This window comes from Manacus candei, unplaced genomic scaffold, assembly GCF_025592945.1.
Source record: "Manacus candei isolate 608988 ecotype Guabito, Panama unplaced genomic scaffold, ASM2559294v1 h1tg000027l, whole genome shotgun sequence".
Classification (NCBI taxonomy): Eukaryota; Metazoa; Chordata; class Aves; order Passeriformes; family Pipridae; genus Manacus; species Manacus candei.
In genome coordinates this window covers 598,651-624,100 of record NW_026138075.1, presented here as the reverse complement: position 1 = coordinate 624,100, position 25,450 = coordinate 598,651, and the positions used below count along the sequence as shown (strand labels likewise).

The window sequence follows — 25,450 nt, the reverse complement described above, 5'->3', positions numbered from 1 at the left end:
ACTTCCATGTACTTCTTAGTATTTATCAAATTCATTGCAGCCATGGAAATTATCCTGAGTTCTGCTCTTGCCATATCAGTTGAAGGCATTTGACTTTTTCAGGCCATGGTTTGACAAATGAGTTAAATTCTACTCTAGGATGTCTTCTACAAAATCATTTACCCTACCAGTGTCACACAAAGAACTAATCCAGAGTAAATTCACTCTGCTGGTTCAGATGTGCTCCAGGAATTATTTTTGCACGGGCAGCATTTGTGCCAGACTGAACACCCTGTCTCTTTAAATGCAGCCCAGGTGATGCCAGCAAAAACATAAGAAGTCATACTTGAAAGTGCTGACATTCACTTGGTTCAGGTCTGAAGACTACTGCTGGATGAGATCCTTAGTGCACTGGTTTGATATTAATGACTAGAGAAGCAGGGCATGAGCTAAACCCTCACGCATATCCAAATCCAACCATGTCTTTTCTTACCAGCCACCATTGGTAATTTGAACGTGTTCGTCAGGGTCAGTACTAGTTGTATTTTCTACTCTTTCTCAAAGAAAGATCTGTGCAGACAAGTTTTTTTCCTTTTTAAAGTAGTATGAATTTTTGACTGTTTTATAATCAATTGACAGCAGCAAAATTTGATAGCTGTCAGCATTACTTAGTTTGTCAGCTTATCTCTGGTCTCAATCACATGCTTGTGGTCAGCTCTACAGTTTTGCTGGATTATAGCTGGACACTATTTTGTTTGACACTTAGTCATGAAGTGGATGCAAAGATGGTGTCTTAGCTCTATGAAGTTCAGCACGTGTATGTTTCTATTGCAGACTTCAGTGACAGCAGTTCAACTGTTTTTTCAGCATACTATGACCAAGGCAATGAACCCTCAAAAGCACAGGACATCCTGGCTTTTTGATTTTAATTGCTTGAAGTCAACATGAATCTAGGACTGGCTCTGTCTGGTTTTACTGAAACTGAGCTGATTTCATCTAATGTCACTTATATTTTGCACCACCTTGCCATGAGAATATGATAGGGTTTGCAAGTGAGATGTAGATGTTCAGTGTGAATTCTCAGAATGGATATTTGTTCCAGAGTAGAGTTGTGTAGTTTTTCAAGTTACTCCATTCAGTTATGTTATCTCATTGAGTGGGTTTACAAATGACACTTTGCCGATGCTAAGAATAACTTAATGGGATTGTAGAATCATGGGATAGTTCAGTTTGGAGTGGACCTTAGAAGGTCTCCAGACTAATCTCCTATTTAAAACAGTCCATTACAAGTTCAGTTCAGGATGCTGAAGGTTTTACCTCTGGGGATAGAGACCGTACAAACTTTCTGGGCCCCGACTTCACGGCTTGAGAGTCCTCATCATGAGAAAGTATCACTTTGCACCCCTCTGGTTTCAACACACTATGGCCCCGGCTTAGCTCACTGTTCACCAGAGCCTGGGACCATCCCCCTACCACAGCAATTGCCTGTTCCCATTGGCATTGCTGCCGGGGCTCTGCCTGCCCAGGGCATGGCTGCACATTGCTCCTGCCTGACAATCACAGCGCTCCCGTTGGCTTCCCCTCTTGGTTGAAGCATCTAAGTTCTGTAATGTTCCACTCCAAACGTAATTCTCATATACTTACTTGATAACTTTATTATGGGTGGCCATTTTTTCATAATATTTTTTTGTTTGTGTCATGAATTTGACTTATTCTGCAGCAATGCAGATTTCCAAGCCAGGCTCAGTTTTGAGGGATAGTAACCAACTGTAGAAAGATCATCTTCACTAATCCTTTCTGATATTTCTCCTGATGGAAGTTATTGGTTGTATTATGGTTTGGGACTTACATGTTTGTCTTAACAGTGGCTTGGGACATGTCAAAGTGGTTTCAAGATAATCCAGTAAATGATGGCTGCTGTTTTCTTAGAGATTAAATAATCAGTAAGCTCAGGCCTGATTTGTTTATAATAGGCCTGCCTGGTGGACTGAGGATCATGTGTGGAGTGCAAAGCAGTAAAATTAACGGTGCTTCTTTCAACGTTTTTGGGTTTTTTTCCTTCCTGTCAGGTCATGGAATTGCTGGTTCATCTGAATAAGCGCATCAAAAGTCGTCCAAAAATTCAGCTTCCAGTAGAGACATTGCTAGTTCAATATCAAGATCCCTCTGCAGTGTCTTTTGTCACTGTAAGTGTCTGTTCTTCCAAGAATGTTTGCTGTTTTGCTTGTAACAAGCAGAATATTCTGTAAAGCTCTTATATCTAGCTCTGTCAGTTTTCCTAGTAAGTATGTTATTATTACAAGGTTGAAGTTTTAAGAGCTTTTCTTAAACTAAAGTTATAGTCTGGTATGGGTGAAACTTAGTTTCATAAAGCATTTTTCAGTTTAAATTAGTGATAATTACTCTTGATATCTCGTGAATGCATGAATTGTCATTGTGTGTATTGTAGAGGGTCTGTTCATTGGTAGGAGATGTATCTTGCAAGCAGCCACCAATCCTTATCCTAATATGTGCAGAATCAGAGTGTTACTTAAAACCACCTGTATCTCTGAACACATGAGGACCTGTATTTTTATGTGGTTTTAGGATCAGGACCTTAGCTGAGCAGGAAAAGATGAAAAAAAAGTTATTTTATAGATGGCAAAACTTTACTAGATTATTTCATTCAATCTGGTTTAAAAAGTGAAAATGGTTTAAAAATGTTTTTGTGAAACCATGAGGCAATTTGCATTTCAGTTTTGGTAGATCTATTGCAAACCACCACCACAAAACAAAAGTGATAAAATCATAGGGTAACTTTGTATTTTTCATTATACTATTCAGTCATGAGTAGTAAAAATTAAAAACAACGTCTTGGGAATTCATGGAGAAATATTTAGACTTTAAACAGCAGTAACATAGAAGTAATCTTAGATTGTCTTTATGCAAGTGGCATTACTGGCATTCACCTTTTAGAAATGGCTGAGGGCATCTAGGGTGGATGTGTGTTGCAGAGCAAAAAGAACTATCTTGTTTAAAGACATACTTGACATAGACTGTGCTTTTGGCTGGACATGTCAAAAACCTCTTTTCATTCATGTGTCTAAGTGATGCATCTTGTTTTGCGTCATAAGGCTTCATAATACTTTAACTTAAATGCCACCCACAAAGTAGCGTAGTGCTTCCCTCTTCAGCACTTCTTTCAGCCAGGTCATTGAACACAACTGTTACCTCTGCAGGTCTTGGCTGACTTTAGAGCAGCAGGACAGCAGTATTGCTCTGCTCTGCTCTCCTGTCACTGGATTCTTAATTGCATTTGCAGCTTTTAATTATGATTTAGAAACATGTTTTCAAGAGAAACCTTGCCTACGCTGCTGACTTTGTATTTATGCAATACTGCTCTCTATTTTATTTCAGAAATAGGTGAGAGAGAACATTACATTTGCTTTCCTTGAAGCTGCTCAGATATGGCTGCTTTTAGTGAAATTGGCAGTGAATAAGACAAGCCAGAGAGGGGTTTTTTGCATTGTTCATTTCTGTATTATTTTTTTCCACCTTTTGAAGTGGATGCCCAGCAAGACACACTCTGAGTAGTTATTGCTGAGCCTGCCTTTCAGTAGCTATCAGTCTCTACGAGTCTTAGACTTAAGAAATTGGTCTTCCAACACGTATGTTGTTCCCAACACCCAGTAACATAACATACAAGAGTTTAAAGAACACATATTTGTTTTGCACTCTTGCAATACTGTGTGCTTTTTCTACTCCTTTAGAATTTTACCATAATTTATGTTAAGATGGGATACCCCCGTCTGCCTGTGGAAAAACAATGTGAATTGGCTCCAACCCTTCTCACTGCAATGGAAGGGAAACCTCAGCCACAACAAGACAGGTATAACTACTTATTTTTGTAGTGAATTCTATTGGTATTGTTTCAGTAAAATAATTTGTATCAGTTTGTTGAAATATTTCTTTCCCTGGGTACTATCTTCATTGTTTGGGATGTTCTTGGCTTGTACAGTTTGGATCAGCAATCCAGTAGTTTGGATGGTATGAAGAATTCAAATAGTCTACTGTTGTAATAGTACAGGATCTGCATCAGCAGACTCCTTGATAAGAGGCCTGTGTTATGAGGGAAATTAAATACCTGTCCATATCCCCTGTACACCTTCATCAAATTCTGGTTTCCGGCTTAAGGTCAGACCTTCAGTAAATATCCTCTGTCTAGCAGCAGGAACAGCACTAGATGTTTCATATTGGCCACTCTAAATTGAGAGAGAACCAAAATTCTTACTTACTTGGTACACAAAGTTGTAATAAATAAAAAAAGACTGAAGTTGGGGACTGCTGTATATTAACCTCTAGAAAACTGTTAATAATGGACCTGATTCTTATTTACATTGAGATGAGTTTCCACTGTGTCGACATTGGAAAATGGGATTAAAATAATATCTTCATTCACTCTACATTACTGTGATGGTGTAGAAGTATTTTAAAAGTGACCTTATTGAAAAGTCTTGCAGTAAAATCTTGTTTCTGTTCATGAGATCGGTATGAAAATCCAGGAGCAGAGTTCTGCCCTGTCCAAAAAGTGAGTGCATGAGTGAAGAGAAAGTGCATGAGTTTGGAAAGTCTGGCTGCTGTATAGTCAATGTATTTGTCTATGTTTCTTGAGGATGAGAAAGTCATAGATTATATTTTTTGGCATAATTTTGGAGCTATCAAAAGCCTGGACAAAGGCAGTGACTGTATCTCTCTAGATGTGTGTCTGTGCATGCATGCAGACATATATGTTCTATTTTAAGGGCAAATCCTAACTCATCTTCTGCCTTCCATTTTTAAATACATCAAGTGGCAGATAGAGGCAACTGAATATGGGTAACTTTTGTTAACATTTTCTTCTTTGCTATTAAGGACCAGATGTGTTGTAAAAGGTTTCTCTCTTGAATGTTGTGAATAAACAGGTGTGGTTTTTTTAATGGTTGCAGTAAATATAATTGTTTTTCAGCCTAATGCATCTTCTAATACCAACCCTTTTTCACATGAAATACCCTGCTGAACCACTGAAAGCAGCAGCTTCTCCCTTTAATCTTGCTGAAAAACCAAAGACTGTACAGCTGCTTTTGGACTTTATGTTGGATGTTCTTCTTATGCCTTATGGGTGAGTTGATACCATTCTTCTCTAGTATCAATGTGTTCTTAACTACACCGTTGGAAACTCATTTAAAATATGCTGTTATTTCCTATCTCAGATGAAGCCAGTTACATGTTTCAGTAAGGTAGAAAGCAGGGTGCTAATTTTAAGAATGGGATCACCATTTTCCTTATTTTACAAAATGTCTCTTTTCCACTTAATTAGGTATTCTGCTAATCTGTCCTTAGTCATTGGAGATCAAAATGAAACTATTAGACAAGTGAGCTATCTGTTAAATAACTAAACCTTTCATGTAGAACTCCTACCAAAATGTGTGCTCATCTTCCTGTAGTTGAATTTTAAGGCTTATACTACTCTGGGGTCATAAACAAACATAATCTCTGAAAACTTTTGCTTTCCAGAGGGGAATCTTTAATAACAAGATTTGTCTTTCATCTGTCTTGGGGTGAAAAATGTTTAGACTGCAATGGTGTTGTCTTAGTGTGATTGCTGTTTCTGAAAGCAAGAAGAATGTACAGAGCAACTTAAATTTATTGATCACTGCTTTGTTAGGAACCTTCTAGTGTCTAAAATCAATACTTGCTCAAAATCCTCCAGTTAATTTTCCACTAACTTTTTTTGCTGTCTTTGTATTGCTAGGTAAGCTTTTGCTTTGAAAGAAAATAGAAATAATTTTAACAGTAGAACATATTTCTTTTTTTTTTTCCTGACACAAAACCATTTCCCATAGGGTTGGTTCCAATAGAATTTTTCTGAGCACCTAACTCTTGCTCACCTGAGTGGATTAACCTAAGGGAGTTAGTTTAAAATAGTGAGCATGTAATCTTTCTCCAGGTAGCTTTGCTGGAGCCCATGCACCTATCAGATGTTTCAGGGGCCACTTTCTTTCTGTTTGAATGTGTAGAATCTTGCAGCTTGTAATTTAAAATGCTTAGGCTGCTCTTCTGTTCACAGCTCAAACTCTTCAGTTGGCCTAGGTTTGTGCTCTTAGCTTCATCCCCACGCTGTTGGGGCTGTAGCTTCTGCAGATGAAGTCCTTGGGCTTTGCAGTGAGACTTCACTCCCTTCCACACTTTTGTACTCTGGCCAGGCAGGAGTTTTTAAATCACAGAATCATATAGATTGAAAGATCTGAGAAAATACTCAGATGTCAAAAGTAGGGGGTGAAGGTTTTAATTTTCTTTCCAGAAGGTGCTTATAGAGTGTCTTCAGATAGCCTGTGGCACTGGATATCTGTGTCTTGAAGTCTTGCTCCCCGATGTGAGACTGCAGCAGTTTACAGCTAATTTGTGCTTGTTAGAACTTCTCTGTCACTGCCCAGTTGTGAATTAGCCTTGCCACGTAGTAAACCAACAAAGCTTAACTGTAGGGCTTAAAGCTAACAATCAAGCGTTTAAAGCTTTGACTAATGAGACTTGGAATGAATATTTATCCTTATTGTTGAGACTGTTTATCTCTTTTTGTTGCCTGTGTGCTGAATGCAGAACAGTGAATGTCTGGCTGGGGTCAAGTAATTCTTGTTGGTCTCTGCACTGCAATTTTGGTGCTTCCAAGGATGGGTGGAGAGGTGGAGTGGCTTTTGTGAAAGGTTGGAGATGTGCACAGGGCAGCTAGACTAGCCAGTCTTCCAAAAGACCAATACTTGTAAACTTAATCTTTTTATTTTTGCTTTCCTTACATGTCCAGCGCTAAAACTGCTGTTTTCCAAGACAATACCTCATTTATTTATTTTCTATATGAGGGTTTGTTTCCTGCCACTTTTGTTGCATATGCTTCTTTATTTCCCTTGGTAGGTTTGTGTTTTTCACATGTCATTGAAGCTTTTAGCACAACTTTCTTGAATGTAGTGCTGTATATGTATTTATTTCTAAGACAAGAGAGTGAATTCTTTCTGGTTTGTAACCTGTGAACCTCTTCAGGCAATGCCAGTGAACCCTTTCCTAACTGAGGTTTGTTTTCAGTTACAGTGAGATCATTTATGGCTCTTGCAGAATATGTTGGGATAACTGGTAGCAGAGTCTCAAATTCTCTTGTATATTAGAGTCATGGGATTAAAGAAAAATATATGAAGTTGGGCAGGTTATGTGTATTCCTTCATTCCAGTATCTAATTCAGCTGATAATGTGCATTGTAAAGCCTCTAATGAAAGTCTTTTCCCGCCTGCTTAGGTTCGTATTGAATGAATCTCAAAGTCGACAAAATGTGCCCTCCACCCAGGGCTCTTCACTGAGTAGCGCAGGAGGTTCTGGAATCCCTCAGCCGCCTCCAGGGATGAGCTTTTATGCAGCCAAAAGGGTAATTGGAGATAGTCCATGGACACCAGAGCTGCTAGAACAGGTACTCAGAGGTGTGGGGCTGGTCCTTGAGGAACTAGGGGTGGACACAGATAGAGGAATGGAGGGCCAGAGGGAAATATGTAACTAAATTGGACAGGTCTTTAGTTGCCCTGAGGGAATTTATTGAGGGACTTTGCATGACGCCTTAAGGAATTTTGGAGAGGTGAGATAGGAGGAAGGTGGCAGCAGTTCTCGGAGCTGATTAGGAAGAAGCTGTGGCTGCAGCCTACTCTTGTGTTTTCCTCCTAGAGGTTGCAACAGTGTGTTCTGTTTATGAGGCCTTTTTGGCAGCAGAGTAACAGCGTATCCCTAATGGTCATGCTGATACTTTGCTGCAGGTGACTGCTTTGACAGGAGGCAAGAGGATTGCTCATCTGAAAGGATGGAGAACATGTGAACTTATTCTTACCAAGCAGAAGCCACGATTTCAGACATCTGAACTGCTACAGTTACTGTAACATCCAATTTTTTTGTCAGTAATACTGTCTTTACTTTCCCTGGTGTTCAACAGTGTAAGCTGGGGATAGTGAAGTTCATTGAAGCTGAGCAAGTGCCCGAACTTGAAGCTGTTATACACCTGGTTGTAGCCTCCAGTGATACAAGACACAGTGTTGCCACTGCAGCAGACCTTGAACTAAAGAGCAAACAAAGGTATGGTCTGGATGTTTGGAAAAGACAGTATGTTAGTGTCTTAAGCTAGCTGCAGTGAATGTAATGCTCCAGAGAGGCTGTGCTTTGAAAGGAGGAAAGCTGCAGTCCCCTGTGTACCTGTGAAGCTGCCACGTATTCACACCAGGCTGGGAATGGTGTGGCTTCACCACATGGGAATATCACTTGGCTTTGGAACTGACAGCTTTAATTGTGTAGTTTTGATCTTTTTTTATATTGCTTTTGAGCCATTTTCTTACCAAATGATAGTGAATATCATTAGTTTTCACTTTATCCTCTGTGGATTATCAATGGTCAATAAGGCTCTAGTAAATGGTTCCCAGAAAGGTATATTTTCATTTAATTTATTAAGAGAGTAAAGAGAATAATTGTGAAATTAATCACAGTCTAGGAAGTTTGGCAGCTACTGTTCTCTGCATTATTAAAACTTTGGCTTGGCTGCAGTTCACCTTTCATCATCTAAAGACAATGCTTCTGTCTTTAACTCATCATGAGGCCAGAGTAATGGCTATTGGTACTATTGGCTGAGACATTGATCGTGGGAGGTTTGCTGGCTCATGCCAGATGAGATGGGAGCAAGACAGGCCTGTCTTTGAAATGTGTAGGTGGCTTCTATAGGACTCTTTAACTTGAAGTCAGACAGAATAACTGTGTGGATGAAATGCATGTTAATATGTGATGTTAAGTGTGTTTTATAAGAAATATATGCTAGTTCATGGATTAGCATTCTATATTCAGTTGGTATATTACTGTGGTCTGTATATCTTACTTCAGTGGGAGAGAAGGGAACACATAGGTTTCTCACAAATTATTTGATAATATGTTGTCAGAAATTGTAGGTGTAATCACTTCACGTTCTTTATATATGTGTGGGAAGAGTGGTTACAAGTCAAACTAGTTCTGTTTAAACTTTGGGAGGAATGTGAGTATGATGCAAAATGCTGTAAACCACATATATTTGGAGAAGCAGTCAGAGGTCAGAATCATAACATGTTGCTGTTCAATGTGGTTTTTTTCTTCAGTTTAATTGACTGGAACAATCCTGCTATCATCAACAAAATGTATAAAGTGTATCTTGGGGATATACCACTGAAAACCAAGGAGGTAAGATTTGCCTTCAGAGTTGCATATCTTCTTAATTTCTGAAGAAGTAATTTTAGTTGCTTATTTTATTTGAAGAAGACATAAGTTTATTTCTTAAATCTATCACTTCCTTTGATCTCTACTTTCACTGAACATTTGTGCTATTGAATAATTTTTTTCTCTGTCCCAGTGTGTTCTGATTTGCAGTAGAAAGTAATTAAGCTAACTTAAAAGTGCTGCTGTCCAAAGATGCGCTATTTCACCTCTGTTTCTGACAGGGATCTGTTCTGAAACCAGAAATGAAACGAGAATCAGTCAGTACGCGTGTTAAATTAAAGATAGTTCCTCATCTGCTTCGATCCAGGCAAGCTGCAGAAATGTTCCCAGCTAACATTCAGGTATGCTTAAGTTCCAGATAGGGTTTTCCTTATGACCTTGATAATACAGTTCCTCCAGTATGTAGAGGAGGGAAGCATTATTACTGATGACAGTGTTTAGAGAAGAGGGGGGATTGGAAAACTTTTGAAAGTGAAGCCAGATACTTACTGATCTGCTCCTTCTCCCTTTTGGTCAGGTGGTTTATGATGGACTCTTTGGTGCAAACACAAATGCAAAACTGAGAAGTCTGTTGCTGCAGTTTGTGCATCATATTTGTATCATGTAAGTAATTCAGAGAGCACAATGTTTTTCAGTTATTTGCTTAAAAACCACTCTGTTCAATAAATATGTAACTGAACTAAGAAGTACTAAAACTCATAGGAAGTAAGGGGTTTTTTACTTAATCCTGATAGTTCTGTGTCTGTCCTTGCATGCAGTAAGGTGTAATTTCTCAGCTTTTTTCAGTTGAGAAAAAGTGACACTAGAGAAGATACTTTTAAGGGATGCAAAAGATAATATTTTGTTTGTTGGTGTCTCTAATTGCAGTTGTCCAGAGAGTAAAATAAAGCCATTAGGCCCAATGCTTTTAAATGGACTTACAAAGCTGATCAATGAATACAAAGAGGTAAGATGAAAGGTTCTTTACTATAATTATTCAGATGAATGCAAACAAAAGACAAATACCTTTATGATGGAAACCGATGAATCTCCTTGTGCAGGTTGCCTGAGATAGCTGTGAAAGGATACCTTTCAAAAAATTTTGTTGGAAGAGAAGCAAATATTTTAAAAGGCTATATAGGAGAATTATTTGTTCAACACCTACAGATAGGTGCTTGGGCACCATTTGCAGTCACAGGAAGTGATAGTGTTGAGACTCTAAAGAGTGAGGCCAGAGTAGCATCTAGCTGCTGTTACTCTGGAGTACACAGGGACCTCACCTCTGGGTGTCTATCCTGTTGTGATAAACAGCTGTATAGGCCTGCTTGGAATGCTTTCCATCCTTCCTGTCCAGAGATGGTATTGTGATGGGAAGGGTGTTAACAAACAGAACTGCAAATGCCAGTCTGGCCTGACGAGGTGCTTTCAGTGCAATTTCAGAAGGCAAATTCCACATGATACTGCTACATGTACCTTACAAAGGACTGATGTTGCAGATAAGACTTTCTGCAGCTTTGAACCTCTTGCTGCTTCATTTGAGCTGTTGAATGTGACTTTCTGGCCTGAGTTGGTGCTTGAATGCATGGGCCTCCCCTGCCATTGGGAAGGGCATGAAAAGGGAGTGTTCATGGTATAGTAAGCCCATATATAAATGTGCTGCAGGATCCGTTTTGCAAACAGCTTCTTTTGTTTACAGCTGCTGTTTAGGTCTAGTGGAAAGTTTCTGTTGCTCTGCTACTGTTTCTTATACTCACTGAATCTCCTTGTCTGCCACTCTTGAAATAAAATGTGATTAGCTGAGACCAGAAGGGACATTTACATTTTACCTCTATTTGCAATTGTTCTGTTTCTTGGAGAAAAGCGTGCTCCCTCTGTTCCTATATAATGCTTTTATTCTTGGATGGGAATGTTTTATGTTTCAGGATTGTTTTTCCATGAAAACCTATTTAAGCACTTTGTAGACAGGCTTTAAAGTTAATGTTTAATTATAAAAAATACACTGTCATGTATTTCTGGTTTTGCTGAATTTTATTTATTGTTTTATCATTCAAGGATTCAAAACTGCTGTCAATGGCATATTCAGCGGTTGGAAAGCTCTCCAGGTAACTGAAGCACCATTTAAGCAATGGTACATTGAATAATTTTTCCAGAGTAATCAGTTAATTTATCAGTAGCAAGCTTTATGCCACCTGCCAATTTTGCAGCTGAGTGCATGGTGCAGAGAAAAGCATTCTTCTTGTGACATCTCCAGAGATGTAAAAAGAAATATGTTCTAGTTGATAGTTTCTCTAGCAGTGATTAATGGCAGCTCATTAATTATGAACAGAATTTAAGAAATAGTTTCACTTTCAGGATTGCCAGAAACATAAATTAAAGAAATATACAGTGAAGACTAGAGGACATGAAGCTAGAGAAGTGCCATGTTCAGTCATGTGCTGGTGATCTAAGTGATTGTCTGTAGAATGTTTCACTTTCCAAACTGTGTTAAGGGAGGGAGAGTGTGCTGCTTTATGATGGATATGGCTAAGATAAGGCAGACTTTCTGTGCTGGCTCTGATTGGTCTTCCCCTCATCCCACATTGTAATTGTCAAACAATGAAATGTGAAGGATTTCAATTGAAAGAACCAAAAGCTTCATGAATTAAAATCTCTTGTTTCAGCCGAATGCCTCAGCTGTTTACCAAGGATATAGCACTGGTTCAACAGTTTTTTGAAGCTTTATGCAAGGTGGGTACTGGTGGGGCTTTGGGGAATCATTGGTGTTTTTTGCTAGTTTTGCTTAATTCTTGACACCACACTCTGTAAAGTGAAAACTCTTGGTTTTATACTGCAGGAAGATGCTGATACTAGGCTTGCCATTCAGGAGGCGTTGTCTATGATGGTTGGAGCATACAGTAACTTGGAAGGAGCCCAGCGTACCCTAATGGAAGCTCTTGTAGCTTCTTATTTAATAAAGGTATTTTCAGTGGAGTCAAAATTACCTTGAAAAAAAATCACTATTAATTGTTTTCCTGACACTTCTGTTAGATACTTTTGGAACAAGTGTCCCTTTTCTTACTGAGTGTATTGGCCTGTCTGGGAGAAAGGGTGAGGAAGTGTTTGCCTGAATAAAATATTTTTAATATGGCTCAGTGTCTGCACGGAAAGTGACAGTGCAGTTCTCTGTGTTCTGTTTAGCAAACAAACAAATCCATTGCAATTGCACTGTATGTTTCTTGTCTCCTTGTAAGGAAACTCTGAGAAGTAGATGCTTCAAGGACAGGGTCTTTTGAAATGCTTTGAGCCAGCAGGAGTTTGGTAGAAGGGATCAGTCACTGCTAAGTGGGATTTCAGTGGGCTATGTGATTTCTGACACAAGGCTCCTGGGAACTTACCCAAGAATTCAGCCTTAAGGCACTAGTTTAGACTAAACCACACTTGACTGACTCTCTTACTTTACTGAGTACCTTCTTCATGTTCAGAATACACCAGAGGTCTGAATTTTCAGAAAGAGTGCTTTTTGTATACTCCATGTTTGTATGGGTACTCAGGCTGACTGGAGGTATATGTATTTCTAGTGTAAGAGACTATTTTTTTGCTGTTGACTCTTGACTCTTTTGCTCAAAGGATCTAGGTCTCCAGGTAGTACCTTTTTGAGACTCTCATGTCTTGTAGACAGAATGACCACCCTAGGCTCATGTTTCTCTTGCACCTCTGGCTGTGCTGCTCCGAAGCATAGCTTTTTTTTCTGTGGATAGATGATGTATGTTATATTTATTTCAAAATTGCCTGGATGGAACAGTTCAGTTGTCCAAGAATGAGTGATAACCCTGATTTACCATTCCCCAAAAATGTGCCTGTGTTTAATTAAACATTTCATTCCACCCTTGTGTGTATATGAGAAGCTTTTCTCCATCTCCTGCCGTATGAAGAGTTAGCATGAATAGTGTCTCAAAATGTCTAAAGTCTTTGAGTCATGTTGGTACCAGAGGACAAAACAGTCTACTGATGGTGTAAAAGTGGTGAGTGCAAGTAATTAGTGCTGTCATTTAAAACTCAACCATATGTTTGTGTCTTTTCCCTTTAAGCCTGAAGTTCAAGTACGTCAAGTGGCTGTGAAATTCGCCAGCACAGTGTTCCCTCCAGATCATATCCCTTCCAGATACTTGCTCCTGTTAGCCGCAGGAGACCCGTAAGTTATTTTCCTCTCTTAAGTTATTTTCATATGTGTATATATATGCACGCACACATATATATTTGGATTAAATATGAATGCCTGTATATACGTATGTATGTAAGTCTGCACATAAATAACTCACAGAAGATCAAATATGATAATTCAGAATTAACGTTTGCATAGGGACATTCTTGGCGGTTCTGTGGAGAACTGTTACTGTACTCTGTGATACTCTTCACTTTGGACTGTTTTTCTTGTTTCAGATGAATTGCTGTCACTAAAGCACTTCATGTTAATGATCAGTTGCAATTACAAAGTAGAAATGCGTTAACTGAAATCAGTTTCGCAGTGGCTAGGAATTATTTTTTCCTGGCAAATTTTATCAGTCTATTTTTAGCTGGTATTTGTAAAGAGTCAAGAGCATGCACTTGTGGGCGTTGCTGCACTCTTCTGAGGTGTGGGTGACTTGTTAAATTACACTAATCATTTCATTTGCAGTCTTCTGTCGCCGCAGTGTAAGTGGTGGGGATTTTTCGTACTTAACTTTAATTGCTCAATTTTTGATTTAAGTAGCTATTATGTAACTAAGGAAAGCTAAACAGATCAATTGCAACAGCTCTATCACTGCAGTGTCAGCACTGTTTCAGAAATAGTTATATGCTGTTAAGGAAATAATGATAAACCTGATAGGTGTTGGCTGAAGCTTGACTATAGGAAGTGACAGGGAGGAGTAGCAGATAGGAAAAGAGAGATGTGGGAACCAGGAACTGCTGATGAACACTAGAAGGATGTAAGAGCAGCAGAAGTGAGCTATACAGATGGTTTTGCAGAGGCCACTCATTACTATCCTTTTTTTTCTTTCCCCTCTCTAAAGTAAACAAATCATTAAAAGTTCTAATGCAGGATTTTTTCTCCCTTCCTTTCAAAAAAAAACCCCACATCTCATTTAAAAACTGTTCTCTCTCCCCCAGCTTCCCATCATACCTTACTGATCATTAGAGGCCATTTGTTCCATGCAAATAATGTCTGTTTTTTATCTTTTCTTCTGAAAGACGGGAGGAGGTACATGGAGAAGCCCAACGGGTGCTGAGAACATTTTCTGGAAAAAATGAGAAGGAGAGTTCTGGGAAGCAGCTGCCTTCCTTCCCTGAAATGGTCCTTTACATTCAAGAGAAGGTATGATGCTTCTGTCCCAATAAATGACAAATACGTACCTGATGCTCAGGCATGTGGTCTTCCCTTCCCTGTGTCTGTCTCCCTCACCCTCCCCAAGGAATAAACTTAGTGAAAATCACAGAGAGGACCACACATAGTATTGCAGTTGCCAAGATTAACACTCATTACTTTCTGCTGGCAGTAATTGCAAGAGATCCAAGTGTTAAGTAATGAGGCAGATCCTTGTAACAAAGTGGGTGTTTTGCTTTGTTTCAATTTGTGCAAATGATGTGTGGAAAGGGGCAATCTAGTATTCAAGGCTGATAATCCAGCATTTTTCTCAAATAGGGCTTGCTCACAAACGTGTTCTAAAGGCACAAGAGGACTGTTGCAGCTCGAGGGGTTTCTGGGGGTCACTGCTGCTGCTCTGTGAAGGTTTTCAGGGCTGGAATCACCCCCCACCCCGCCCATCCCTCGTGGCAGGGACAGGCGGTGGAGGTACTTAAGCCGGGAGACAGAGACCAGCTGGGAATCCAGCAGCAAAGAAGAGCCTTTGTTCAAATTTCCCGCAGCTTGTAAGGGCTGCTGGGCCAAAGAGGGGATTGGCCATTTGGCTAGCCAGTGCAAGGAGACAATATAGTAACTATGGCAACACAGAAACCAATGGTAGACAAGTGAGTTAACAACTTCCAAACCCCGGCAGAGGACCACTCTCTTTTTGGCCCAGTGAAAAATAATGTGCATAAAACAGAAAAAAGATTCTGTGCTATAAAGGAGATACTGGAATAAGTGGAAAAAGTCTGATTTGTTGACCTAAAGGCTTAATTTTTCATCTTCGCTGCGATTTGTGGGCATAATGGCCACATAACTAGCCTTTCATGAGTTTAGTGGAATGATATGCCAAAAACTGTGCCACTCATTTTACCCTCACTGTTTGCACTGAGAACTTGTCTAGAGAAGTGTTAAAATATACTCTGTGTTACACACTTCCTTGTAGAGTATCTGTAGTAGGCTTATAAGCTCTAAAGATGTGGAGAGTCACTGGCAATATTTTTGTTCCTGTTATCATCTACTTTTTAAAGAAATTTCAGAAGTTTGTGATGTTGGAACATGTCTGGTTTTGTCAGAGATCTGCAGTAGCAGAACCCTTAAACCTGGCAGATTTCTTGTGAAATGTTGTGTTCTCTAATGGTGGTGTACTCCGTTGGTGTACTCTGCTACTATATAAAGTATTTGAAGCTTCACGAGAACTTGTTTTTTGTCTAGAATGCTGGTTATTTAAATATGTATTTTAATGTTAAGAAACCAAGATTGAGTTTTAGTGTGTGTCCCTTTGTAGGTAATTTTAAAATTTTTCTTAACACCTGTAATATCGCTAAATATGGATCAGTGTAGTTTAATCACTGCTGAGAAAAGCAAGATGCCCTCATTCATGAGGAAACTTAAAAAAGAATTTTTGAGCACTTTTCAGATCTCCCTTACATTCCTGAAGGTGAATTTCAAAATCCCAGAGGTGCATTAATTTGGTTAGTTATCTCTAAATGTGAACTTTCACACATCATCAATAATCTGTGTTAAGAGATGTTTGAGGCTTCTGTATGCATTGCTTGGCACAGCTGGCTGAGTTGCAAAATGGCTTTCCTGCATGAATTAGCAGGATCCTTCTCTCCCCCTGCAAGAAAGTATTTGTGAAAGAGTGGGACCCAATCTGCTGGGTGTGAATGGGAACCCATTCTTCAAGGGAATCATCTTCTGTTCACTAATTCAGGTTTTCTTTAATGATTCTGGGTGTCACTGAAATTACCGTCCAGCAAAATATCTCAGCATGTTAAGAGAAGTGAGAGTCTGTTGACATCTGCAACTGTCTTGTGTGTTCATTCAGGTGCAAGGCTGCCTAGCTGAATCGAGCCTGGCACTGATAAGCATGCTGCCTATTTAGTATATACGTGCTTTTCTGCAACATTTGCAGTGGGTTTCACTGGAAGCCTCCTGTTCAGATGCTTTTCTTATGGAATATTCCTACTTGTCATAGCTAACATTTCCATGGAAAGAAGTTACTCACTTGCTGCAGCAGCCTTCCACCTGCAGGGTCTGAAAAACTCCCTAGGTTTGGCGGGTGCAGCACAGGGCACCCACCTCACACTACTGGGGAAGTCTGGCTGCAGCCTCTCCAGGCAGAGCTGCCATCTCAAAGCTTCCTGGCTGCCTGTCAGTGAGGCGCCTCAGAGTTCGAAAGTTTGAGGTATTTTGTTTTTGAATTCTGAAGCACTTCTTTTTTCCCTGAAGGGAAGAAAGACCATTTTACTATTTTAGTTTTCCCTTCCATTCCCTCTCATCAATTCAGAGTTTTCACTTTCTAGGTTGATAGTAAGGTAGATCGACCTGAACCGTACCATTTCCAAGTGCACTGTGCCCTTCTTGTTACAGAGCTGTTGTGCATTTTCAGTTGCTAAGTGAAGGATTAACACAGTCAAATCAGCAAAATTTCATTGATCTTTCCAACATCTCTGCTGTTAGGGGTCTGAATGTTCCACTCTTAATTTGCTCTGTTGTTTAGGCCTCTCACCGAATGAAAACGCCTGCTAAATATGTGACTGGAACTGCAGCGTTGCCTTTTAATCCTGCCACATTTGGAGAGGTAATTGTCTGAATTTACTTCCTTAGATATGTGTACTGTTATTCATTTAGATGATACTGCAAGAAGCTGACAGCTACGATAAGTCCCTTACATTTTAAAATTCTTTTAAACAGATGTTGGGATTAACTCTCCATCCTTAGTCCTTAAATGGCAGTCTGAACAGGAGTTTCACGGGGGATTGGGAGGAATGTTCCTGAGAGGGTTGTTCCACCGCTTTCTGCAGTGTACCTAATGTAGGAGCTTGTCAGAGGGAGAAACTGGAAGTTCTGTGCAAAACTCCTATTATGCTCCTTGAGGCTGTTCTTTTCATAACAGATTCCCAGGCTTCAGAGACCTGTAGACACAAAGTCAGATGGGAAGCAAGATCTGTATTACCAATGTGTTGTCTTGCATTTGCCAAATTGCTGTAGGGTACAGGCTGAACTGCTTGCAAGGAGGTTACATCAGCTGATGATAAACCAAAACTCTGCATATGATTTAATCTGTAGAGAGTGATGTAGTCTGCATCACTTACAGAGGTGTATCGCAGTACACCTCTGTCTACTTACAGAGGTGTATCGCAGAAACTGGTCCTGAGATTTGGTACACTTTATATTTGTTCTTACATCTATACTGACTTTTCTGTCTAGATTTGGTTAAAGAAGAAACGGTCTAGTTTTGGTTACATTAAATATAGCATATTCCCTACTCTTTTTTTTTCTCCTCCCCAGTTTTTCAAGTGCTCATGCACTCAGTATCCTGTGTTTTTTATCTTCTCTACTTAGATAGTGCTGTATCTGCGGATGTGTCTTGCTCACAGTGCTGGTGTGGTGCCAACCTCACAGAGCTTGGCAGATATGCAAGATCATGCTCCAGCCATTGGACGTTACATAAGAAACCTCATGTCTGGCAACCACATATCTTTCTCTTCCTCCTCATCCTCTTCAAAAAGTGCAGAAACCAACCCTGTACATATATATATTGGCCTTCTTCAGCAGCTCTTAGCTGGTGTTGGAGGTAAGAAGCTGTATGCAGCAGCATCCTGAAGAAAAAAAGTCTTTTCTTACTAGAAATGAGTTGCGTAGTACTTTGAATTTGGCTACAGCTGTCACAGAGTTGCAACATGGACTATATTCTCTTTACTTTAAGCTTGTTTTCTTCTATGCTGTTATGTAGGTGGGAGAAAACAGTGCGGTAAAATTGCAGCATCATTTGACATAATAATGTAAAATTGTGAAGCCATTTTCTGTAACAGCTTCCTTACCAGTGATTGCTTTGTCTTCCTCACTCTGATAATAGCCTATCTGCCACAAGTGTAGTCTAAAACACTTGAATGAGTTTAGAACAAATTGCTACCAGAGCATTTGCTTTTATTAGCTTCCCTAATATTTCTGAGAAATACTGTACCCTATTATTCTGTATTGTTTGTTATCCCTAGTGAATTGCAGATGAATGCTTTGAAATGCCTGTTACTTAACCTCATTTTATCACTGATTGTTAGATGGGTGTAAATACTGGAGTTGTTTAATAACATGATTCTTTAATTACTGTTTAGGTTTGCCAGTCATGTATTGTCTTCTAGAAGTTGTTTCAGTGTATCCAGAAAAACTAGCCACCAGATTTGTAGACAAAATGGATTGGATAAAGGTATACCGAAACCCCTTTTTTTTCTTTTGGTTGGATGGGATTTGGCATTAGCAAAATCTGGGATATTTCTCATAGTGAAACAGAGTATTATTTTCAAATATGCCCTTAATTTGAAGTCTGGTATTTGTACTTACAGGCAACACCTCATGAGATGTTATGTGTACCAGGAGGGGGGAAATTAATTTTTAGTTCTTTGGTGTTACTGATTTTGTTAATTGACCTTGTTTGTTGACCTACATCTGGGTAATCTATATTATCAGTCCGGTTGGTATTGTCAACCAGTTTTTTCTTGGCAAAAGAAAACTGAAAACAAAATCTGCACATTTTGAAGAAATTGTTTAACAATGGAAATGCTTTGATGGGAAGATGTGAGTGGCTTCTCAGAAAATGAGATTATTTAGATCACTAAGTGTTTTAGAAGCCTTTCTTCGGACTTTTTTTTAATTTATTAGCCTCAAGCAAAACAAATAAAAAAGCCCCCAGAAACTGGAGTCTGCTTGGGAATAAGGCAAAGAGAATTCTGCTTTCCCTAGATTCTTTTTGCAGACAACTTTGTCCTTTTTCATGAATTTGCTTCAAGCATCCAGGGTTTTTGAAGCTTTTACAGGTTGCCTTTCCTTTCACTGGGGGAATCTGGCAGAAACAGATACTTAAAGGTTGAAAAAATAGAATATGTTCAAATAGGTTTTTTTGTGATGATATCTGTGCTGCATTGCACTCACTGTATGTGGTTTATCACGTCTCATTTACATGCAGGTATGAACTGCAAAGGAGAGTACTTAAAAACATTCTCCTTTTCAGTATTCTTCATCATTTTTTTAGAAAAACCTTCTTTTTTCTTTGACCTGGTGTCCATTTGCAAAATTAAGCTTCTAGGGGTGGTTACTGATAATACCTAGTTTCAGAAATACTGTTGTAAATCATCCTTTGTGTGTTTTTTGTCTTGACAAGGGAAAGGCACAAGTTCAGGAGTTTGTTAGAAGTCAGCTGTGTGATCTCATGCAAGCTTGGAGATGAAGTTAGTGTTACATTTCATGAGCCTGACAGAGGTCATTTCTTGTTTGCTTACTTGGCTAATTTTGCGTCCTTTGTGGTGGCCCAAGCCATTCAAAGATTTGGGTATGAATTTTTCATAGGAGTCTGTTGCGTTATGCATTGAATTACTGGCAGAGGTAAGATTATCGTAACAAATGACCCAAGGCTTCCAAAAGTCAATTTTTTAACAATTTACTTAGATAATACAAGATCTCAGCTCCAAAGTGGATAATTTTGCATTGAGAACTGTGACTTCCTGGACATTTTCTTTTTTTTTTTGCCGCAGTTGGATTTAAATGATTTAACCCTCTTGGGCCTTTTTTCCCCCCTTTGATTAATAAAAAGGGTATGGAAGCCTCTGGTAGCTTTGGGGAAATAGTGGGTTTCAGGTATGGGTTTTTTTAGCTTAGTATGGATGCAAAACATGAGAGCTCTAAGCTGAGGACAAAATCTGGCCAGGAATTCGATCGACATATTTTGACACAGAACTGATGGGTGGCCCTTTTGTGGCTAGTGCCATCTTTCTCCAAAAAGCTGAGTGTGTAATGAATGCTTTGCTGAATTGAGGGCTTTGTTTCTTACAAATTGATAATGCTGTTGGTTTAAAGAGTGGTTTCTGAGTTAAGAACTACTTGCGTAGCTGCACGACAGTTGTCTCTGTATATTGAATCTTTCTATGAACAGACTGTATAAGAAGGTGCTTCCGTATTTCATGCTTTGGTTTTGTTTTTTTAAACTCCTACAGAGCCTGATGAACACTAACAAAGAAGAAATGCGTGAGCTTGCAGCCCTGTTTTATTCTGTAGTGCTGTCCACCATGTCTGGAGATGAGCTTAGGGCAGCCTTGGAGCAGCTGATCAAGATGACAAAAGACAACCATGTAACTACCTTTGTCTCCTTCTTGTTTTTATTCATGTCATGTAACTGATAGGATATTTGAATCTCACAGTGTGTCCAGGATGTATTAACCTTAATCTGGGTGTCAAATTAAGTAACTGGCTTCCAGCTGGATGGTGAGAAGGGATTTTTGTTGTAGGTGAGTGGAACAGATCTTTAAATAAATTAATCCCTGAAGCTGTTGTTAAGATCAGTAGGAGGGTTTCCTGGAGGCATGTCCCAGGCAAAGTACCATCATACATTTTACCATTTTTAGTCAGCTAAATAGCCACATCCCGTTGAGTGGTAATGGATCACAGTACCTTCTTCAAACAGTTTACCAATTCCTTATTCTTGAGCATCTACAGGTACCCACAGAACCTAGAAAATGTTTAACTTGTTAAAATATTTAACTCCTCCCCTCCTGAACCATAGCCACCTCCTGGGTCCTCATCACCTCAGGGTGTTGTGCTGGGTGAGGGTTGTGGCTTCTTCCCTCCCACTCCTCATGGACTGCTCAGCAGCCCTCCACAGCTGTATCTCTATATGGTGGGTTTGCCTGCCTTCCTTCCTCCAACAGCTCCTTCCCCCTTCCATTATCCTTATCTCTCCATTTTGCCACTACAAGCATGGAAAAGGAGTTCTGTAAACCAGTTGGGCAGGTTTCTGTGCTGATGTCTTGAATCATGAAAGGGAAGGAAAGGAGTAGCATTTCCAGGTTATATTTCTCCAAAATGTTTTCGTATCAGTCTCTCTGAAGGACTTAATGGGCCACCATTTTACATTGCAGGTGGCAGATTCAAATGCTGACAGGAAGTGCTTATCACTTTGTCGTAGTTAACAAACATGATTTATTTTTTGAATCTCTGAAAGCTGTACCTGTGAGCCAAAGCCATGCCATTGCTCAGTTTTATGTAGGGTGTAGCTCCTGCAGTTAAAGCCAGCACAGACAAGTCACAGCCCCCCACTACTGCTTTTTGCCCCGGTCACCCAGGAAACTGTGGATGAAGTTTCATAGAACAGTGATGTGAACTGTGAAAGGAAAAAAATAGCAGGGTATTCCCATGCCTTTTCGAATCTGAGTCAGTTAGAGCTCTTATTTGCTGCAAATATACAAAACCAGTTGAATCATTACAGCTAATGGTGGTGGTAATTCAGTATGAATGGATAGGTGAAGTGTAGACCCATCTTCTACTGGCTTTGCTGTAGCGAGACCACATCAAGGAACAGTCCCTGATGGCCAAACAAGGTTGAAGATCCCAATCTGGCAGCACAGTTGCATTGGTGCAATTTTTTGTAGGGTTGTGATACAAAACAGAGCTGTGAAGTAATTGAAGTTTAAGCCCCTGCTCCCATCCCCCCCCCCCCCCCCCCCCCCCGGTTAAGGTAACACTTGTCTCCCAGCCTTGTTTCTGCACAAAATCCTTTCAATAGAATTCACCTGTAGAAATGAGCATTATCATTAGATAGTCTCAGCACTGAATCAGCATTGGAGAAAGTGACTTTCTTGACATTAAACTGTAATAATTAAGTTTCACCATTTGTGGCCTACCAAACTGTGTAGAGGCATTGTCTTCAGTATAGACCAGCTGTGTTCTCATTCTTAGCAATGCAAATCTGGAGCAATTCCCCTTTTCTGCTTTTTACCAGAGTACATTTTGTCCCCTTAGTCTGAGTATGTCCATTTTTTAAGTAGAGACAATGTAGTGTTATCTTAGTTTACCTTTGTAATTCTGTACTTTGAAGTCAGATGAGATAGATGATTTTTTTTTTTTTTTGGCCTGACTACAAAAGGGTAGTTTTAGGAATGTGAATGCTGGTGATAAATTCTTAATCTGTCCTCCTAAACCTCTTCTAAGTTTTGTTATTTTGTCTTAAAGGACTCCACTCATAAGAGAGTACTAGCAACATCAAACCGTCTATTGTTGCCTTATGTGTTAGAGCTCTGCATTCTTCAGAGTGCCTTCTGATCTGGCTTGTCCATATGTGTTTTTAAGTCAGTGCTTTGTGCAAAGTGTCACTTACTTTGAAAATGAGATTTTTTGCACTGTTGGTGTTGTCGTAGTGCCCGGAGGTCCAACATGGATCCTTGTTGGCTTTGGGATTTACAGTAGGAAGGTACTTGGCCAAAGGGAAAATCAGAACAATGGAGCTGCATGACATAGAACAACCAAACACTGCAGTCATGCCGGAACAAGAACAACTTATAAAGTCAACAACAGAGACAATAGGTAACTTCTTGCCTAAGACTTTGCTGCATGTAACAGTTGTTTTTTCAATCTATTCAAGGCTGAGAATTTTTCTGATTTTTCTGATATTTTCTTAGATACTCAGCCCATATAGTGTAATCTTGAGTTCAATTTTTGTGATAGAATTTACAGCATGTAAGAATGTAATCTGGTTAGATGTATGGACATAAGCCTTTTCAACAAAACCTAGGTGGACTCTAACTCAGAGACCAACAAAGCACAATTAGGAGCAGTGCCACTGCTTCAGTTCCTCTCAATATCTCCTTTCATTTTGATTTTGTTCTAGCATAACACTTCCTACCAGCTCTAGAGGAGATGAATGCTTTGCTTCTTGCATGGGTACAATACAAGTGCCTGCCTGCTGCTAAATAATAGTATAAATTTGAGTCGTTCTGTTTTGCTTTTTCCTGTAGGTTCTTTTCTGGACAGCACCTCTCCCTTCCTCGTGGTGGCTGCTTGTACGGCTCTTGGGGAGATTGGCAGGAATGGCCCCCTGCCAATTCCCAATGAAGGAACAGGATTTACAAAGCTACAACTTGTTGAAAGTTTATTGGCCCGGATCCCTTCTAGCAAGGAAACAAATAAGGCAAGATTTTTTTGTGGCGTTATGATCCATTTTTGAATGTTTTTGAATGTTTCATCCCCAGGTGTATGTATTCCCTGCCAAACTCAACCTTATTTAAGGGAATTAGGTTTGTTGTTAGCTTTAGTGAGTCAAAGTTAGGCTAAAGGTTCTTGCAATATCGTCTAGCAGTTGATCACTTGTGCTTTCTGTAGTCGTAAGTAAGGGCTTAAGGGATGAAAATATGAATCCTCACAATTTTAGTTCAAGAAAAATGGGAGTACCTTCTTGTAAATAATCCTCAGAGGCCTGTGTTTTGGAAGAGAGGTGTACTGATTGATCTAATAAGCCACTAGCATGTGTGACTTCTAGTACCTTAAGCGGAACTTCAGTAAGGGTGAAAAATAGTGGGTTTAAAATGTATCTCCTGGATTTACAGGAGGGTTATGTGATGGTGTTGTTTTCTTTGTTTGTATTTAAGATGAAGGAACGAGCAATACAAACATTAGGTTACTTCCCAGTGGGAGATGAAGATTTTCCTCACCAGAAGCTCCTGTTGCAGGGTTTAATGGATTCTGTGGAGGTGAGACACTGTCAGTGTATTATCCTTTATACTATCGTATTTCTATTTGGATGCTTTTTATATACTCTAGAGCCACATTTACAAGGGAAGTTGTCTTTTTGTAATAGTGCCTCTGGATTTTTTAATTCTGCCTTGAAATAGAGAGCAGACTTTGGGCTGCTAAAATGTTTTATGCCACAGTGTTTTACACACAGATTAAAAACTTGGCATTCACGGTCTCTGCCACAGTCTGAGAAAAACGCACATTCCGCTTCAAGAGGATTATGGATTTTTTTTCACACACTGTATATGTAAAATATTAAGATCTGATAGTAATGAAGCCATAGGTCTGTACTTTGGCCTTCAAAAGTGTACCCTAAAAGTAGGTAATGTAAGTACACCTCTTTTGTCTGAACTACATCAACTAATACTACTCACTTGAATTAGAAGCTTTGTTTATAGGAGTATATGTATCTGTTCTCCATCTTAATACATTGTAGTGCACAGTACTTCAGAGCTGTTATACATATTGCAATATGCCAAATAGCAAAATTAAATAATCAAGGAGTTTTTTTAGTGTTCTTCACTTAGCTTGTTTTACCTTTCTTCCCTGCTCATACTGACATAGGATTCTGCATTGTAGAAGCAGCTGTTGAGTATAGACAGGCATATTTTGCTGAGTCCTCCAATCTGATGTAATCAAACAAGCAAGAATCACGGAATGGTTTGAGTTGGAAGGGACCTTAGAGATCACCTAGTTCAAACCCACTTGCCATAGGCAGGGACACCTCTCACTAGACCAGGTTGCTCTATGCCCCATCCAACCTGGCCTTGAACACTTCCGGGGATGGGGCAGCCACAACTTCTCTGGGCAACCTGTGCCAGGGCCTCACCATCCTCACAGTAAAGAATTTCTTCCTAATATCCAATCTAAACCTACTCTTTCAGTTTCAAGACATTAATCAACTGTCCTATCACTTTACTTAGAATACTAGGAGCACTGCGTACATGAACATAAAATGATGTTTGAGTGCTGTGTTTTTCTCCTGTAACTGCAGGGGGACATTACAACTTCCTTTATAAAAGGTGTACTTGAAAAATCCAATTTATCTTAGATGGCAGGAAGCTAAAGACTTACTTCTCCAAGTGCCTGAACATTTTGTGCTTCCAGAGAGTGAGGAAAGCAATCTAGAAGATACTCAGCAGGCATGGAAATGAGTTCTTATGAGTCAAGGTTCATCATAAATAATTACAGGAAAGTGACAAAGTTCTGCGTATCCTGTTCTTGAAGGCTTGGAGGATAGTGTAAGGACAGTGAAACAAAACAAAGTACTGTCTGAATTCTTCTAAAGTGAAA

General features: G+C 39.5%; 1 protein-coding gene across 3 annotated transcripts in view; it reads left to right on the top strand.

Moving 5' to 3' along the window:
* The window catches only part of ECPAS (Ecm29 proteasome adaptor and scaffold), a 61,096-nt gene that overhangs the window by 10,117 nt on the left and 25,529 nt on the right, over nucleotides 1–25,450 (top strand). For 2 of the 3 annotated variants that reach the window (XM_051789512.1, XM_051789511.1), the window contains exons 3-23: nucleotides 2,049–2,165; nucleotides 3,729–3,847; nucleotides 4,964–5,116; nucleotides 7,279–7,447; nucleotides 7,958–8,097; nucleotides 9,138–9,219; nucleotides 9,477–9,596; nucleotides 9,773–9,858; nucleotides 10,123–10,201; nucleotides 11,287–11,336; nucleotides 11,895–11,961; nucleotides 12,068–12,190; nucleotides 13,302–13,405; nucleotides 14,443–14,566; nucleotides 17,103–17,183; nucleotides 17,948–18,179; nucleotides 18,718–18,809; nucleotides 20,590–20,724; nucleotides 22,786–22,951; nucleotides 23,383–23,555; nucleotides 24,013–24,114. In XM_051789512.1, the coding sequence (XP_051645472.1) occupies nucleotides 2,049–2,165; nucleotides 3,729–3,847; nucleotides 4,964–5,116; nucleotides 7,279–7,447; nucleotides 7,958–8,097; nucleotides 9,138–9,219; nucleotides 9,477–9,596; nucleotides 9,773–9,858; nucleotides 10,123–10,201; nucleotides 11,287–11,336; nucleotides 11,895–11,961; nucleotides 12,068–12,190; nucleotides 13,302–13,405; nucleotides 14,443–14,566; nucleotides 17,103–17,183; nucleotides 17,948–18,179; nucleotides 18,718–18,809; nucleotides 20,590–20,724; nucleotides 22,786–22,951; nucleotides 23,383–23,555; nucleotides 24,013–24,114 (2,514 nt within the window). Of the gene's footprint in view, nucleotides 1–2,048; nucleotides 2,166–3,728; nucleotides 3,848–4,963; nucleotides 5,117–7,278; nucleotides 7,448–7,957; nucleotides 8,098–9,137; nucleotides 9,220–9,476; nucleotides 9,597–9,772; nucleotides 9,859–10,122; nucleotides 10,202–11,286; nucleotides 11,337–11,894; nucleotides 11,962–12,067; nucleotides 12,191–13,301; nucleotides 13,406–14,442; nucleotides 14,567–17,102; nucleotides 17,184–17,947; nucleotides 18,180–18,717; nucleotides 18,810–20,589; nucleotides 20,725–22,785; nucleotides 22,952–23,382; nucleotides 23,556–24,012; nucleotides 24,115–25,450 lie in introns of those variants that run through there. The other variant, XM_051789513.1, reaches the window with a different exon arrangement.